This window comes from Pteropus alecto, unplaced genomic scaffold, assembly GCF_000325575.1.
Source record: "Pteropus alecto unplaced genomic scaffold, ASM32557v1 scaffold76, whole genome shotgun sequence".
Lineage (NCBI taxonomy): Eukaryota > Metazoa > Chordata > Mammalia > Chiroptera > Pteropodidae > Pteropus > Pteropus alecto.
The window spans coordinates 14,941,399-14,958,156 of record NW_006443138.1 but is presented as its reverse complement, the minus strand read 5'-3'; the positions used below and the strand labels follow the sequence as shown (position 1 = coordinate 14,958,156).

General features: G+C 31.6%; 1 protein-coding gene across 7 annotated transcripts in view; it reads right to left on the bottom strand.

Moving 5' to 3' along the window:
* Nucleotides 1-16,758, bottom strand: part of OTOGL (otogelin like) — a 128,327-nt gene that overhangs the window by 44,560 nt on the left and 67,009 nt on the right. For 4 of the 7 annotated variants that reach the window (XM_025041052.1, XM_025041046.1, XM_025041050.1 and 1 more), the window contains 7 exons: nt 16,182-16,331; nt 14,082-14,201; nt 8,749-8,865; nt 7,802-7,958; nt 7,231-7,257; nt 2,535-2,702; nt 475-753 (listed from right to left, as the gene is read on the bottom strand). In XM_025041052.1, the coding sequence (XP_024896820.1) occupies nt 475-753; nt 2,535-2,702; nt 7,231-7,257; nt 7,802-7,958; nt 8,749-8,865; nt 14,082-14,201; nt 16,182-16,331 (1,018 nt within the window). The remainder of the gene's footprint in view (nt 1-474; nt 754-2,534; nt 2,703-7,230; nt 7,258-7,801; nt 7,959-8,748; nt 8,866-14,081; nt 14,202-16,181; nt 16,332-16,758) is intronic. The other 3 variants (XM_025041047.1, XM_025041048.1, XM_025041049.1) reach the window with 3 other exon arrangements.

Below are 16,758 nucleotides of genomic sequence, written 5' to 3'. Positions count from 1 at the left end.
TGAACCAGGGAAATCTTCCAGAGGTCTGTGGAGCCAGACACTCTAGTATTCAAATGACGGAGATAAACATGATGTCTTTATCATTAAGAATCAGATTATTGAGAAGTTGTCTTCTAGGAAACAAAAAGTAGATACAAATACTAGACAACCATGAGATATGGGTGAGCTCTATTTCCGAAAACCAGACAGTACTGACAGTAACAATTGAGTCAATAATTAAAAATAACATTATGCAAGACTGTTCTAAGCAATTTACCAAGTAATTTATACAATAACCCTATAAAGTAGCTATTATTATGTCTCCCACATTAGAGATGCATAGACTGAGGGACAGAGAGATCAACAAATTTATTCAAGGTCATATAACTATCTACTTATACTCAAAGAATGATTTAAAAATTAAAACCTGATAAATATTCTTCTATTATGTAAATTATCTATTTATTTTCCTTTTGAAGCTCTCAGGAAACATACCTTCTATGCCGAAGCTACTCAAATGTTTAAATTCTTCAGAATCATCATATTTTGATGCTTTGACACTAAAATCTATGAGTGTGATGAAAAAGCCTTTCTTGCTGTATAACTCAAATGCACTGTAACCAGGAATCCAGAGGTCCTGATGGTGGAAAAATGTGGCTCTACGATGAAAGGCTGAATTTGCTTCCCACAGTTTCAAACTAAGAGTGTCATCATCATGGACATAGAGAAAGTAGTTTGGCCTTTCAGCAGATTCTAAGGAAACAAGTGCCAATGCTGTAAAACATAGAGCAATGTGTTTGACAACTCCCTGGGTTCTCTGGAGAAAGCAAATCATCAACACTGGCATTATAAAATACACTATAAAGTTGACAAAAATAGAGTTGCACAATTGCCATATATAATTAATGCCAATCTCAAAGGTTTTAGAAACAAAGTATAAGATTTCTAAAAGAAATAGTATTTTAAAGCATTGGATAACAGTAACAACTCCAAAAAAAGTCAGCCTTTGATGAGTTCTATTTTTAAAAACAATTTATCATGTCTTTGGGAGAAAAAAAGATATATCATCTTAGGACTTCGGAATATACAACATCATATAAATAATTAAATGATTAATTAGACACATATTTGTACTTGTAAGTCTTAACATTTTTAAGTGCATGAAATCTACAAATGGTCAAATTGGATGACAGTAAAGAATAAGAGAATAGAGAGATTGATTTAGGCATATCACTGCATTTCAGTATCATTGGGTTCTTAATGAGCAAATATCTTTGCAAGTGATTTTACTGCATTAATAAGAGACTATTTGCTCAATATTATTGTCTATTCCCCAATACATAATCAAATCACTAATGAACAGCTACAAAACATTTGAGAAGTATTGTCCTTTTTTATTATATACTTTAAAAGTTTCCCTTACATTTGCAAAACCCATGATACAAGCATTCTTTAATTAAGATTTTACGTTTAATTTTTTTAGGCAACCTACAGAATGGGAGAAGATATTTGCAGATCGTATATCTGATAAGGGGTCTTAATTTCTTAATTTAAATCCATTAGAATTTTTCTATTAAAAACATTGGTTATCGTAAATCATATAAAGAAAAGCTCTCTCAAAGTCAGTATATGATTCCAAAGACATTTATTGTGTCCTAAAACTTGCAAGTACCTCTGTTGAGCACTGAAGAATGCAAATAAGAATAAAAAAAAATCTTTATAACATATAAAATATGTAACTAACATATAAAATATATAACTAACAGAACTTCAGACTGTGATAGGTGTTTTCATAGATTAAAAAAAACTAAAAAGCTCTTTTTACAAGAAAGAAGCAATTTATTCTAAGTGAAGAATCAAGAGATTTCTCAGAATAAGTGAAAGCTAAGTTGGATTTATTCATTCAATAAATATTTCCTAAGTTTATACCACACACCATGCACGTTTCTAAGTAGGGCTAGCATATTAACAATGTAGCCTGAGCAACAAATATCAGAAGAGGACAATAATCACCAGTCAGAACAGGTGCCAAGTGGATAAGATAGATCTGCAAGTGCAAACCAGTTAATACGGGTCCAGGTACAAAAAGATACACAAGGCCATGTGTCTGTAAGGATAACAGACTCTCTAGATGACTGTCTTGACTCTGCTTAATGCTCTTGCTATTTAACAACTTTGACATCAAATCACAATTTTCTCTTTTACTTTAATCTAGCATTACAATCCTTCATGTATTAGTTATTACTGGACTATTTTTCAAAAATTTCATAAATTCTGCGATTAATACTATGAAATTTAAACCGTGCTTTATTTAGGGCCAAAAACGCAATCAAATCTTTGAAATTCTAATATAAATGGCTATAGATAAACAAAAAATAATTTCATATACAAAAGAGATACTGGTTCATGCATCAGTATCTTATTTTGTATACTCAAGGGTACCTAGAAAAATACCATAAGTATATTAGATCCCAAATTAATATTTAATGAACGAATAAATGAAAAAATGTAAATGGAAAGCTAACATCTTATTTTTGATTGGAAATTATACTTACATGATGCCTTCTCTTTGAAAAGACCTGGAGTGATCATAAAATTAAAAAATAAATCGCCATGAGTACCACTTCTTGGCAAAGAGAAAATGTTTCTACTGGTTAAATTGGCCCCCAGAACAAGGCCACTCTGCCCATAACTTGCCAGCATATATGGACCTTCTCCAAGCCCTATTTAAATACAAATATGAGAATTATACATTGGCATAGGATTTTTACATTTCAAGCTGTCATTTCAATGGGACAAGCTTTAATAACAAAAGATATTCCAAAAAATTATTAAACATTTAAACATTTGTCACTAATAAAATAACTGAACTCTTTTTGAAAATATGCATTGTAATGATTTGGTATATATACATGTTGAAATTATGTAATTTAGAATATATATACACATGAATGTGCATATGTATACATTTATGTATATGTATCATATAACAGTGCTGGATATGAGATTGACTTAAGCTTTCTGGACCTCAGATTTTATCACTTATATGAAGAGTTTGTCTAGGTAACCTTCCACTCTAATATTACAAGATTCTAATCTACTCTCAATAAACATAAGTTTAGCTCTATCAATGGCCAGTATTCTGATAGTCTAAAAATCATCTCTCCCCAGTAATTTCCATTGCATGAAAATAGAATTCGCAGATACGATATACCGTGTTTTACTGTTGTGGGAATTACTGAATTTCACCAGTGAGGCATGTCTATAAAATAATAATAATAATAATAATAATAATAATAATAATAATACGATGAAGCTCAACAGAGAATTCAAAGATCTTTTTACTGACTCTATCATTTCCCAGACACTTAAATGTTTCCAAATAAAGTACAAAATATTTATTATAGTAAAGAACTGGTTAGTATAAAACCAAATCTGAAAATCAGAATAATGTTTTTGTGAACTTTATCTATAAATAGAAGTATATAAATAAGTTCACTAATATTTTTAAAAATTATGAGTTAGGTATTATGATAATGTCAATTTACGTTCTACTCATTCTCTATGTCATTTAATCTTCTTAATATTACTGAGATACTATACAACTTTGAAGTTACTTCTAAATCATCAAAATTTAAGATTATAATAACCAGCTATGTACTTTTTACGGATATATGTATATTTTATGTTGTAGACTGAGTATAATGCTAATATACGTAAAGTAATTAGTGTTGTAAAAGACTAATCTTACTGAGTTCAGTGAATTTCACTTTCTTTCTTTTTTCTAATTTTTATCTCAAGGACAATTTTTCTTTCCCAGCCCACTATTAAGATGGAGAGGGAAAAAAAATTCAAGGAAATCCAAGGACTAGTTTTTCCTCTTTCAGGAGGAAGACCAGGCCTGAGAGAAGAGATTGTTGGATTAGAGGGTTAAAGTTTTTCGAATAGAGAGGAGAACAAGAACCAAACTTTTCATCACGAGGACCAGGATAAGAGACAGAGACTTGTAGGATAAGTTTTCTTCAAGCGTTGTCTCCTCCACTGACTCATCAGCTGGGACACCTCACCATTGAACAGCCTGGGACACTTATAAGCCCTGAGGAAAAGAGCTTTATTAGAGACTTGGACACCTTGAGTAGAGATGAAGACTTGAAAGAACTTTGCCCCACACCAAGATGGAACTGAGCAGGTATAGTGGAGAGTTTCTCTATGAGCCTGGCTGCAGTGGACACCCCACCACTGTTAACAAATATATACAATGCACATTGAGTGTTTCTTATGAGCCCAAATCTAAAACAACCAAAGAAAATTATATCATTACTCGCTGACATCTCCTGGCTTGTTCTAGGAAAGACAAGAGCAACATAAACTTTCAAGATGCAATATACTTCAATTTATAAATATGTCAATTTGTATAAATATGTAAGTAATATACAAACGAGTAGATAAATATGTAAATTATAGTGAGATACAATTTAAAACAAAGAAAACATACACACTTACAACTTAGAGTTTTGAAGCACCCTCACAGATATTCAACATAAGAACAAGGGAAAGGAAATAGACAACTAAACAAAATCTTCTCTACCCTATTACACAAGTCATTTACTACGGCAACCTGAAGAGACAATTGTCAACTAAGAAATGTTTGTATAAAAACTGAACTCTTCTAATTTGACTCACAGTTGATTGATATCTTGTGTCTGAATTGTTTTCATACATTTTCACCAGTAACTGAGACACAAAAGTCATTGACTTTATCATTAATTTTCTGCAGGGAGAAGTATAATTCTACCATTTACTAAAAGCAATCATTTCCTGCAGTGATTATTTAAACACAGTATTAAGCATATCCTATCTAAGAAAACACTGAACATAAAACTCGCATAACAATTTCTAGCGAGTATTGAAGTCTTTACTCATCTACAGCAATAACAACAATAAAATCTTTATTTTTTAGTAAATGCCATAAAATGAACATAAAAATAATATTCACAGTCTTTGTATTAAGGATTATTGAGATGATATCGGGTGTAACCTCTGAATTCTATCCTTTTTTAAATTTCCTCCAACAGAATCATAATTTATTTCTGCATTAGCTTTAAATCATAAATAAGTACCTTAATAATATAGTGTCTAGTATGTGGTAAATAAAGGGAGAAATATGTCAGCTGCGAATATCCAAAGAAAACTTGTTAAATTTACAATAGCTGTGAAATGATTTGGGATGAAACAAATTAAGAATAATCATTTAAAATGATTTTCTTTTCATTACTGTTATCAACAACCTTCACAGTTCTGTGTTCTCCTTCAATCATCTATCTTTATTGCATTATTTTCACAAATTCTTACGTTCTTTAGCAGGTTGACGCTTTTCCTTTCTACTTTGATCATAGGAAATAGATTCCCCATCACTCTACCAAGCCCAACAGTGCCTTATGAAGGCCAAATGCCCCATGTTTACTCTCTGAATATGACCATTATAGTATTAAAAAAGGAAACTAGGAGAACTAGTTTGAAGAATCCTGTAACACATTAGTGAAAAGAACCATCACTAGAAGTGCAGCAGACTTGTTGACAGAAAGGAAAATGTACCAAGTAGCAAGTAGTAGAAATGCAATACTCTTAGAAAATTCTGTTTCTGGATCCAAGTGCCTGCAGAAGGAAGTACAAAGGTACAGATGGAGATTTTCACAGCAGAACTGTGTGAGGCAGAAATTCTTAAGCAAGGAAGTTACTGGAGTACTTTCTCAAATTGATATCTGTGTACATGGTGTGGAGCATATGATAATGATGTGTAGTGATCATTCTTAGACTAGGATGTGTTAACCAGAAGTGTAGGCAGTGTAATACAGAAGTCAAGCTCCTTGATTCTGCACTCAGATTGTTTACAAATCCCAGTTCACCACACATTTGCTAAGTGACTTCGTCCAGCTTATTTAACTCCTCTGTACTTCAATTTCCTCCTCTATAAAGTGTTAATAATAATACCTGTCTTACAGGCATATTTTGAAGCTTAAATTATATGAAATAGCCAAGTAGTTAACACAATAAAAACTATTGTTATTATTACTGTTATAAATATTAGGCAACCGGTCTCATTTTAAGTATAGAATCCAAAGGTTTGATGTGGAGTATGTGTGGATGTGAGTGTGTTTTAAATCCTGAACAGGAAATATTTTTGATTTAGATTTTCTTTAACTACCAAAGAATTTTTTAATGTTGGATTTTTTTAATGTCAGATTTTTTTTCTTCATCAAAGTTCCATAAGTGTAATAAAACAACCAAAAACTAAAATATTCTTTTCTTTTTAACTCATCCTGTCTATTTCTCTAAAATTTTCAGGCCTCCTTTGGCTTATATCTGAATTGCTCCCTGGCTCCTTAAAGCACAAAAATGCCTTGGATTGGTTGCTTAGGTTGCCTTTTTGTTTGTTTGTTTTGGTTTTGGTTTTTTTACAGCTTAGCTTTTCTATAACTATTACTCTAACTTATCGATCATGGGTGCAGAACTTGTCCAGTCATTGACTAATGGACACCTCCCTGGATTATTTTACTTGTCTGAAATTAGGTTCAAATGGCTATTCCTTTCTCATTAAATAGGTTTGACAAAAAGCAGGCTGCAATTCAGCCAACTTCTGGCATTTTCACTGAGAATATAGTTCTCTGTTATGTCTATGCCTTGGCTTTAGCCAGAACCTCCTGTTAGACTTCTCATTGTAAATCTGGATGCTTGGTGAGGCTAGGAGATTTTCATTATTATTATTAAATTAATATATTCTCATTCTTATAATATGTAAATAATTATTTTTGCCTACAGTGATAGCTATATAAATTCTTTATATTACTATCATTACATTTATAGTTCATTTCTTTTTTCTACAACATAATAAAAGTTTGAATAATGTCCATATTTATATATAATGGTAAAAGGTATGCATTTGGTATATATCTTTCTTTCCTTTTACCTAAAAAAATTAAATAATTTCACTCATTCATTCATTTATGTATGTCATTCAGAAACTACTGAGGGCCTCCTAGGTACTGAGAACTTAGTTATAACTCTTTTTATTTTCAAGTGAATAAATTTTAACACAAATACTTAGAAATTTAGATACATTTTGGAAGGCAATGACATTATGCCAAATTATGAAGTATTCATTATTTATTCACAGCAATGTTATTTAAAACCTTTTAATTTGAAGATACATTTAATAGAATACTATAGTGATATTCCTTAAATGTCACATACCTTCATTGTAATATTCACAATCAAGTGCTAAAAGAAAAAAAAGAAATATTAAACTATATAAGAATCTGGCTACTTATCTGAATGCATGCAAGATATGGCCACATGTTTATTAATGACCAAGTGAAAGAACACAGAGTGACATCATTATAAAGTCTTTGGGTAACTTACCATCTACACAAGTAAATAAAAAGTTTAAAGAGTCAAATCTGAAATCAAATTCAAAATGATGTTTTTAAAAATAAGTTTTTTGTAATCAGAACAGAGAAACTTCATAGCCATAAGAATAGAATCATAAACAATTTCTCTGAGGATGGTATATAAATAAATTATAGTTCAAATGTTAGTGACAATACTCAAACATAGAACAGAAAAAGTTATCTCAAATTTTTCTTTCTATAAATTCTTTAGCTATACTACAATATATCTGTATTGTCAAAGGAATATAAAATTTAGTCATCTTAAAGAAATTCTATTTCTGAGTTCTATGGTTTTTATTCTAAGATAAGACAATTAATATAGATATCCTGAGAAGGTTCCCACCTAACGATAACATTCTAAGTAAGTTACTCACAGCAAATAGTGGATGACCTCCAGTGAACCGATACCCCTTCCTGACAACACTTGTACGCATACGCTGCTACGCTTGTGCATAAGCATTCACAGTCCCCACCAAGATTACAGTTACATGTGTCTTCATGGCAATTTTTGGCAAAAGAAGTAACATCAATCTGAAAATAGGATAAGAAAGAATTAATTCAATAAGTACTACCTGATTAAAATTCAACCTTCTAAAGAAACACGAACAGATCTTCAAATTTTGATATCGGCTTAACACTGACACCTACAATGTTCTCAATATCTCAAACCTCTATATTGCCCAAAAGAGAAATGAATTTATTAGGCAAATGTAAGATGAAGAACTAGCAAAACAGGTAATGGGGTTAATATACAAATATAATTTCAACCTCTGCAATATAACAGATTAATATTTTATAGAAGTTCTTGTTTCATTATTGGAATATTCACACAACATTAAAGGAATGTTCTGTTACCAATTGTAATTTTACTTGACTTTTATGAAAATCTTAAACTATTAAATGTCTAAATAAGTTACATTTCACCTTGTGATGTGCTCCTAAGACCATTTTAAATGTGCTACTAGAAATACTTTAAAACTATGCTTTGGGTTAAGGAGACAAATGCTTATTTGGCAATTTTTCTGAAGAAAAACAGATATTTATAGCTTTGATCAATTATTTATGGCTTTGATGATGTATGCAAAAGTGCATCATAAACTAGAACAGATTATTGTAAATATTAGATACAAATGTATGATGTTAAATAAGATAGAGTGAGGGAGAAAGTAAATCAACTACGTGCACCATTTCTACAGGAAAATAAACTACCAAATTTCTTTTCATAATGATAGGTAGATAAATTATTTGTCCTGTTCATCCTAATATTATAGTTACAACAGTACCTATTTACATTTGAAAGTTTAATAAAGTATTCATTTACCACATTGCGACAAGGAGCAAAAACATCGCTGTACAAAATGGAGCATTCCTTCTTGGCATAAGGAAATTTGTTTTGATGTGCCTCACAGGGTTTAAATAATTCATATGAGCTTTCACACTGTCGGAAAAGTTAAGGGAGAAAAGAAAGCCTTTAAAGGGGTGATTTCTGAAGCTAAACCCAGAGTAAACAATTCTGACTCCATCCACTGTAATCGCATCTAATATATTCTCATTTTATTAGACAAGCTTTACCTAAAGCACCCGTGCTCAGCCAACTCAATGTTAATAACATATATTATTTTTGAAAACAACTAAACATACTGTTAAAATCACGGCAATATTAAAAAAAGTAGAGGTAAATATTTTTAAAATTTTCTTAAATGTAGAATTTACATGACTAAAATAATTACATGAGCAAATGATTCTCTTTAATTTTCACCTCTTTCATTTCTTTCAAAAGCCACCCTCTGAGGAGTTGTATATACTCAAGTGTCTACAGGCTCACCTCCATATACTCAGCAATTTGTTGTCTGACTCTTCTAATCCAACTCCCTGAAACGCCCTGGCAAAGGTCAACGATGATCTCTTCATTACTAAATCTAAAGGCAGCTTTTCAGTCTTCATCTCACTTGACCTTTCACTACTTTTGATTCTGTCTCTCCGGTCTTCCTGATACCTTCTAAAGGGCTTCTCTTCTTCCCCGTTACACTCTTTACCTCACAGATTACAAGGACTCTTTCTCTCATTCAGCACTTATTTATTTATTTGTTTGTTTATTTGTTTATTCATTTATTAAAATTATTGAGATGACATATATTCAGATAATTATTGAGATGACAATAAAATCATATAGGTTTCAAGTATACAATTCAATAATACATCATCGGATATATTGCATTGTGTTTTCACCACTCAAAGTTAAATTTCATTCTGTCACCATATATTTGACCCCCTTTATCTTATCTACCCCCCTTCTCCCCTCCTTCCTTCTGGTAATCACTGAACCATTGTCCATATCTATGAGTCTGTTTGTCATGTTTATTTGTTGCTTTCAGTTTTATATCCGACATATGAGTGAAATCATATGGTTCTCAACTTTTTCTGTCTGACTTATTTCTCTTAGCTTGATTATCTTGAGGTTCATCCATGTTGTCACAAATGGCAGTATTTCATCTCTTCTTATGACTGAGTAATATTCCACTGTATATATGTACCACAGCTTCTTTAGCTAATCATCTATCGTAGGACACTTCGGTTGCTTCCATGTCCTGGACACTGTGAATAATGCTGCTATGAACATAGGGGTGCATATATCTTTATGAATAAATGTTTTCCATTTTGGAGGATAGATACCCAAAAAAGGGATTCCTGGGTCATATGATAATTCTATTCTTAATTTTTCGAGGAATCTCCATACTGTTTTCCATAGTGGTTGTACCAATTTACATTCCCACCAGCAATGTATGAGGATTCCTATTTCCCCACAAGCTCTCTGACACTTGATATTACTTGTCCTGTTGATGATAGCCATTCTAACAGGTGTAAGATGGTATCTCATTGAGGTTTTGATTTGCATTTCCCTTACAACCAGTATAGTTGAGCATTTTTTCATATGTCTGTTGGCTCTTTGTATGTCTTCTTGAGAAAAGTGTCTTTTCAGGTCCTCTGCCTCTTTTTTAGTTGGATTGTTTGTTTTTCTGTTGTTTGGTTATATAAGTTCTTTGTATATTTTAGATATTAACCGCTTATCAGAAGTGTTGTTTCCAAATCTCTTCTCCCATTCAGTTGGTTGCCTTTTTGTCTAGTTAACAGTTTCTTTTGCTGTGCAGAAGCTTTTTAGCTTGATATAGTCCTACTTATTTAATTTTGCTCTTACTTCCCTTGACTTTGAGGTTAAATTCATAAAATCCTCTTTAAAACCAAGGTCCATGAGTTTAGTACCTATGTTTTCTACTATGCATTTTATTGTTTCAGGTCTTATATTTAGGTCTTTGATACATTTTGAATTAATTTTGGTGTATGGTAACAGATAGTAGTTTTATTTTTTTGCATGGGCTTTCCAATTTTCCCAGAACCATGTCTTGGCCACCGTGAATATTGCAGCTACAAAGCACTTTTTAAGTCTCCTAAAGAATTAAGACCATGGCAAAACTGATTTTGGCAGAATCTGAGGGTTATTACAATCTTTTTTTTCTGTGCTCTCAAAAATAACCTAAATTTTAGGTAACAGCCTTAAAACAGGATTATCTGGGGTCTCTATTTAATATGGCAAAATACCAGTATGTTAAACTATTTTTTATATTTCTCAAAAATACTGTCATTTCAGTTACATCACGTTAATTTTAAAACTAGTCCGTGCATTAGTTTTTTTTAATTAATTAATTAATTTTTATGATAACATTAGTTAACTAAATACAATAAGTTTCAGCTGTACACTTTAACAATAAGGCACATATATATTTGCACTGTGTATTCACCTCTCTAGTTAGATTTCTTTCTGTCCCCACATATTTGACCCCCTTTACCCCATCTACCTCCCCACTGTCCCCCACCCTCTACCCTCTGGTAAACACCAGTCTATAGAGACTCATGTCCATGAGTCTCTGTTTGTTTGTCCTGTTCATTTGTTGCTTTTAGGTTTATATCCCACATATAAATGATATCATGTGATTTTTCAACTTTTTCTGTCTGGCTTATTTTGCTTAGCATGATAATCTCGAGGTCCATCCATGTTGTCACAAATGGTAGCATTCCATCTTTTCTTATGGCTGAGTAATATTCTATTGTATATATGTCCCACAGCTTCTTTAGCCAGTCATCTATCGTAGGACACTTCAGTTGTTTCCATGTCCTGGACACTGTGAATAATGCTGCTATGAACATCGGTGTGCAAATATCTTTTCAGATATGAGTTTTCAAGTCTTTGAGGTAAAGAGATTGCTAGATCATATGGTAGATCTATTCTTAGTTTTTTGAGGAATCTCCATAGTTTTCCATAGTGGTTGTACCAATTTGCAGTCCCACCAGCAATGTATGAGGGTTCCCATTTTTTCGCATCCTCTCCAAAATTTGTTAATATTTGTCCTCCTGATAATAGCTATTCTAATAGGTGTGAGATGGTATCTCATTATAGTTTTGATTTGCATTTCCTTACTATCTAGCCATGTTGAGCATCTTTTCAAATATTCGTTGGCCAATTGTATATCCTCTAGGGAGAATTGTCCGTTCAGGTCCCTTGCCAATTTTTTGATTGGATCATTTGCTTTTTTGTTGTTATTGAGTTGTATGAGTTCTTTGTATATTTTGGATATTAAGCCCTTATTGGAGACGTTACTTGAAAATATATTTTCCCATTCGGATGGTTGTCTCTTTAGATTGTTGATGATTTCTTTAGCTGAGCAGAAACTTTTTAGTTTGATATAGTCTTATTCATTTATTTTAGCTTTTACTTCCTTTGCCTTTGAGGTCAAATTCATAAAATCTTCTTTAAGCCCAAGGTCCTTGAGTTTAGTTCCTAAGTTTTTCAGTTTTTACGGCACCATATATTGAAGAGGCTTTCCTTTTTCCGCTGTATGTTTCTGGCTTTTTTGTTGAAAATTATTTGCTCATATAAATATGGGATTACTTCTGGACTCTCAATTCTGTTCTGCTGGTCCATGTGTCTGTTTTGCTGCCAATATCTGCCGTTTTGATTACTGTTGCTTTGTAGTATAATTTGAAGTCAGGCAGAGTGATGTCTCCAGCCTCATTCTTTTTTCTCAAGATGGCTTTGGCAACTTGGGGTCTTTTGTGTTTCCATACAAATCTGATGATTTTTTATTCTATTTCTTTTTAAAAAATCATCGGCACTTTTTTAGCTCCCAGAAGTCTTGTAGGATTCAGCTCGATGGCACCTTCTCCAAGAACCTTCCTTTGCCCATCACCAACCGCACATTATGTGCAACTTTATCAAAGCGACTATATCAAATTTTCATACTTAATTTTTCTACTTCATCTACTAACCTAGGGCAGAAGGTGTGTTTTAATCATACTATGTATTTGTACAACCTATAAAACATTAATTGCTAAATAAAACTTAATAGAGTGAAAAAGAATTTTTGATTTTCAGCTTTGTCCATTAGATATTAATAAGAAAACATATTTTAGTGAGTTTAAAATTCTTTGATTAGCTCAAATATTAGTATTATTATAAATTAGTAATTAATTTATTTTGAAAAGGGCAAATTTCTCTTTAAAAACTTCTAAACGTCACAAGATATATGATAGCCCTAATGAAAAGGATTTTGTGTTCTCTATATGGTAGGCTTTTTATGTATTAAAAGGATAAAATCTTTATACTCTTCTGCTAAGACCACAATGAAATATACATCAGAAATTTTACTGAACAGTGCAAATATTTTATCCCAGTCCTCTTTTATTTATTTATTTATTTATTTTTTGGAGAGAATTAGACATATTAGGTAAATTAGGCAAAATGGTAAAGCAAATAATGCAACAGTAAACAACCAGGAAATTGTAGCAGCGGACACTTCTTTCAGTTAGAACGAAAACTAGGCCTCAAAAAAGTAGGAAGAAAAGAGTAGAACCAGTTTTCAATATGACTGTTTTCTGAGTTCAGCATTTCTCAAAGCATGTCCCATAGAACACACCTTCCTTAAGAACTAACACGTAAAAACATAGTTTCTGTGTCAGTAAGTTTGGGAAATACTTTGAATACATTTATCCCTTGGAGACTTATAACATCTCAAGGAATCCTTCAAAAATGAAAATATATATGTCTAACAATTTATTCAAACTGCTCCCAAAGATAGTTGACCACGAATTCACTCCCACTGCCTCTATGCCCTCACACACAGACATGGTTTGGAAAACAAATGTTAAGAAATTCTGCCTTCATTTATTTATTACTTTAAATAAGAGTAAGCTTTGAGATGGCAAATAAGCTTTGAGATGGCAAATGTTATAATATTAGAAATATAATTACATAGATAAAGCATTTTGCTATGGAAGAAAAAGCAGATTAGATTAGATGATGTGAATTTGAATGCCATCCCTGTTTCTTTATGGATATATAATATTAGACAAATCTTTTAACCTTTCTGAGCCTCGATTTCTCCATTTATAATATTAAGACAACACCTTTTACATTGCGAAGTTGTCACGAGAATTATGAGACAATAAATGTGAAAGTAGTTTGTCAAATGTGAATCACTATAAACATATTACATAAAATAGTATTACCTAAATAAATTGTTCTAAAAGAATAAAATGTTCCAGTGAATAAACATATCGAAAGATATTTGTTTAGTTTTAAAATGTATATATTCAACTTACCAGTCCTAGTGCCCAGCTATCACCAAACACCTGGGCATTTCTCACTTCTAAGTTATTTGATGTGGTCATATCATTTGAAGTACATTTGTCAAAGTTTCCACATAATCCTGATAGTTTGTTCTAAAGTAAAAGAAAATTATCATGAAATACTCTGTATTCACTTCAACATTTAAGGATTGAGGATTCATATGCACTAAAATTTTTAAATATTTAAAAGACATTTATAAAATTTTCACAACCACTTAAAATGTTTCAAGAAGGTAAAATTTCATATATATTGAATTATATTTAACAATTACTTTAAATTCTCAAAAGTTTACCGTTTCCCAAATTTAATCTTTCCACACTTACCAATGTCTTAGCGTTGATACAACTGAAAACATAAATAACTTGGAAAGTATAATACAAACATTACAGTACATGTGTGTATATTTTTTGAATGATGAAAGCCCCACCTCCTGATGTTTTTAAAGTTTTGTAACACTATAAATGTTGAAACAATAAAATAATTTTTTTTTCCCTAGGTCAGACTGAAAAACAAAACATTCAAAATATAACTTTTAAAGAAAAAGATTAACTAACACTTCTGTATCCAAATTTTACTTAATTTTTATAAAGGTTATTATGGGTTGTGAAGTAGTTACAGCAAGTGCCATATGGTTTATTCATATCAACAATACCCACTGCATTTTCTCAAATAATGTGAAAAACTTGACTCTTAAGGAAAGGAGGTAGACTAAGAAGACAAGGAGGAATATTCCAAAAACAATGAAAATTCTCCTCAAAACTTTGAAATTAAACAAATTGAACTCCTTTTTGACATACTGAAGAATGTAATGTAGCCATTCGTTAATGGTGAAGTAGACTGCCAGTGTCACCAGCAAACCTGACAATAACCCTAGGATTACAACTGCCAGAGTCACTGCTTAATACAGTGACTCTGCTCTCAGAAGGCACAGTGTTTATCCAAATACATGTTTATCCAAATGTCACTCCACCGTTGGTCACCCCAAATTAAGGCAGCGGTAGGAGGGATGCAGCAAAATGAATAGTTAATTTGTTTCCAAAAAGTAGGGAAGAGAGGATACATGATAAAGAATGGCAGAGAAAAATAGCTGAAGAAACATGTCAATGACTAAATTATTTCATCTTCATCAAAGACATGAGCAAACACTTAGGGAAAAGAAAATGACTTCAATATACAATCATATCTTAAATTTACAGCATATTAAAATCATTTAATAAAATATTTAACAGAAAACAATATTACAACAATTAAAAGTATAAATTGCCAAAATTGTAAACAACCCAGATTGAATCTCCAACCATGAATGGATGAAACAAATCAGTACATCCACACAACAGAATATTATTCAGCAGTGTAAAGGAACAAACTATTAATTCGTTTGACAATATGGGTGAATCTTAAATGTATTTTGCCAGGTCAAAGAAGCCAGACCCAAAGACTTCATACTGTATGATTTTACTTATATTGTATCTGGGAAAAGCAAAACTATTGGGATGGAAAATAGATCAATGGTTGTCAAAGGATTGGGGAATAAAGGTAGGAGTTGACAGAAAAGGGCCAACATGGAAAAAATTGGGGAGTTGATAGATCTGTTTTACATAGAACAGTGGTGATGGATACATAACTTCATGTATTTGTTAAAATACGTAGAACTGTACACCGTAAGAGTAATTTTTCTTATGTATTTTTAATAATTTTACTATATATAAATTTAAAAATATATCCAGAATATGGAGGAAAAGATGGAATGCATATTGTAATAAATAAATGTAACTGTATTATAAACATATCACATAACCACACTGAAAGGGATCAGAAGCGTGAAGCTGATCTAAGAAACTTAGGGAAACTGGATACTGTAAAGTTAAAGTAAAAAAAAAAAACTGTACAGAACACTCTACTCTAGTTGGTAAAGTGGCTCTTCACTGGGTATGAGTTAGTAATTCTGAAAAATACAACCTATTTCTTAAAGAAAAATATCAATCATTTTATTTCCACAAAACATTGAAAGGTAAATTTAATTTCATATCTTACATCTCATTTGGATTGACCTACCAAATAGGTTGACTTACCTTCCACTGTGGTCCAACTTTGATATGAATGGTTGTCTTTTTATCCCAAAGAAGAGTGATATCTTTCTCTGGAAAGTATATTACCATGTAGTACCCTGCCTTCCAAAGCTGGTATGTAGGTTTATTTTCCAGAAAAAAACCTGATCGCTTCTTTAAAGAATAATAATAATAATAATAATAAAGAAAAAAGTGAATCCCTTTTTCTCCAACCAAAATGTAAACATTAAATTACTATCCACCAATAAGTATCTATGTACCAGTATTTTTACTTAGTCCTGTCTTTCTGAATTTTGTAGCAAAAGACAAAACAAATGCATTAAATAGGAAATGCATTAAATTGGTAATGAGACACAAACTGGTAGATGGGCTCAACATGGATAAATGAACAAAAGGGAAAGGTATTTCAGTTCTAGATAAGAGCATAAACAAGAGCATGGACATAGAATAAATTAAGGAGACATACCTACTGACTCAGATATTCTATACTGATAATGAATAAGTATAATTGAGTACTAAAAATGTATGCCTTTATTATCATCACCAAGCCAGTATTACAGGAAATGTTGGAAGGATTTCT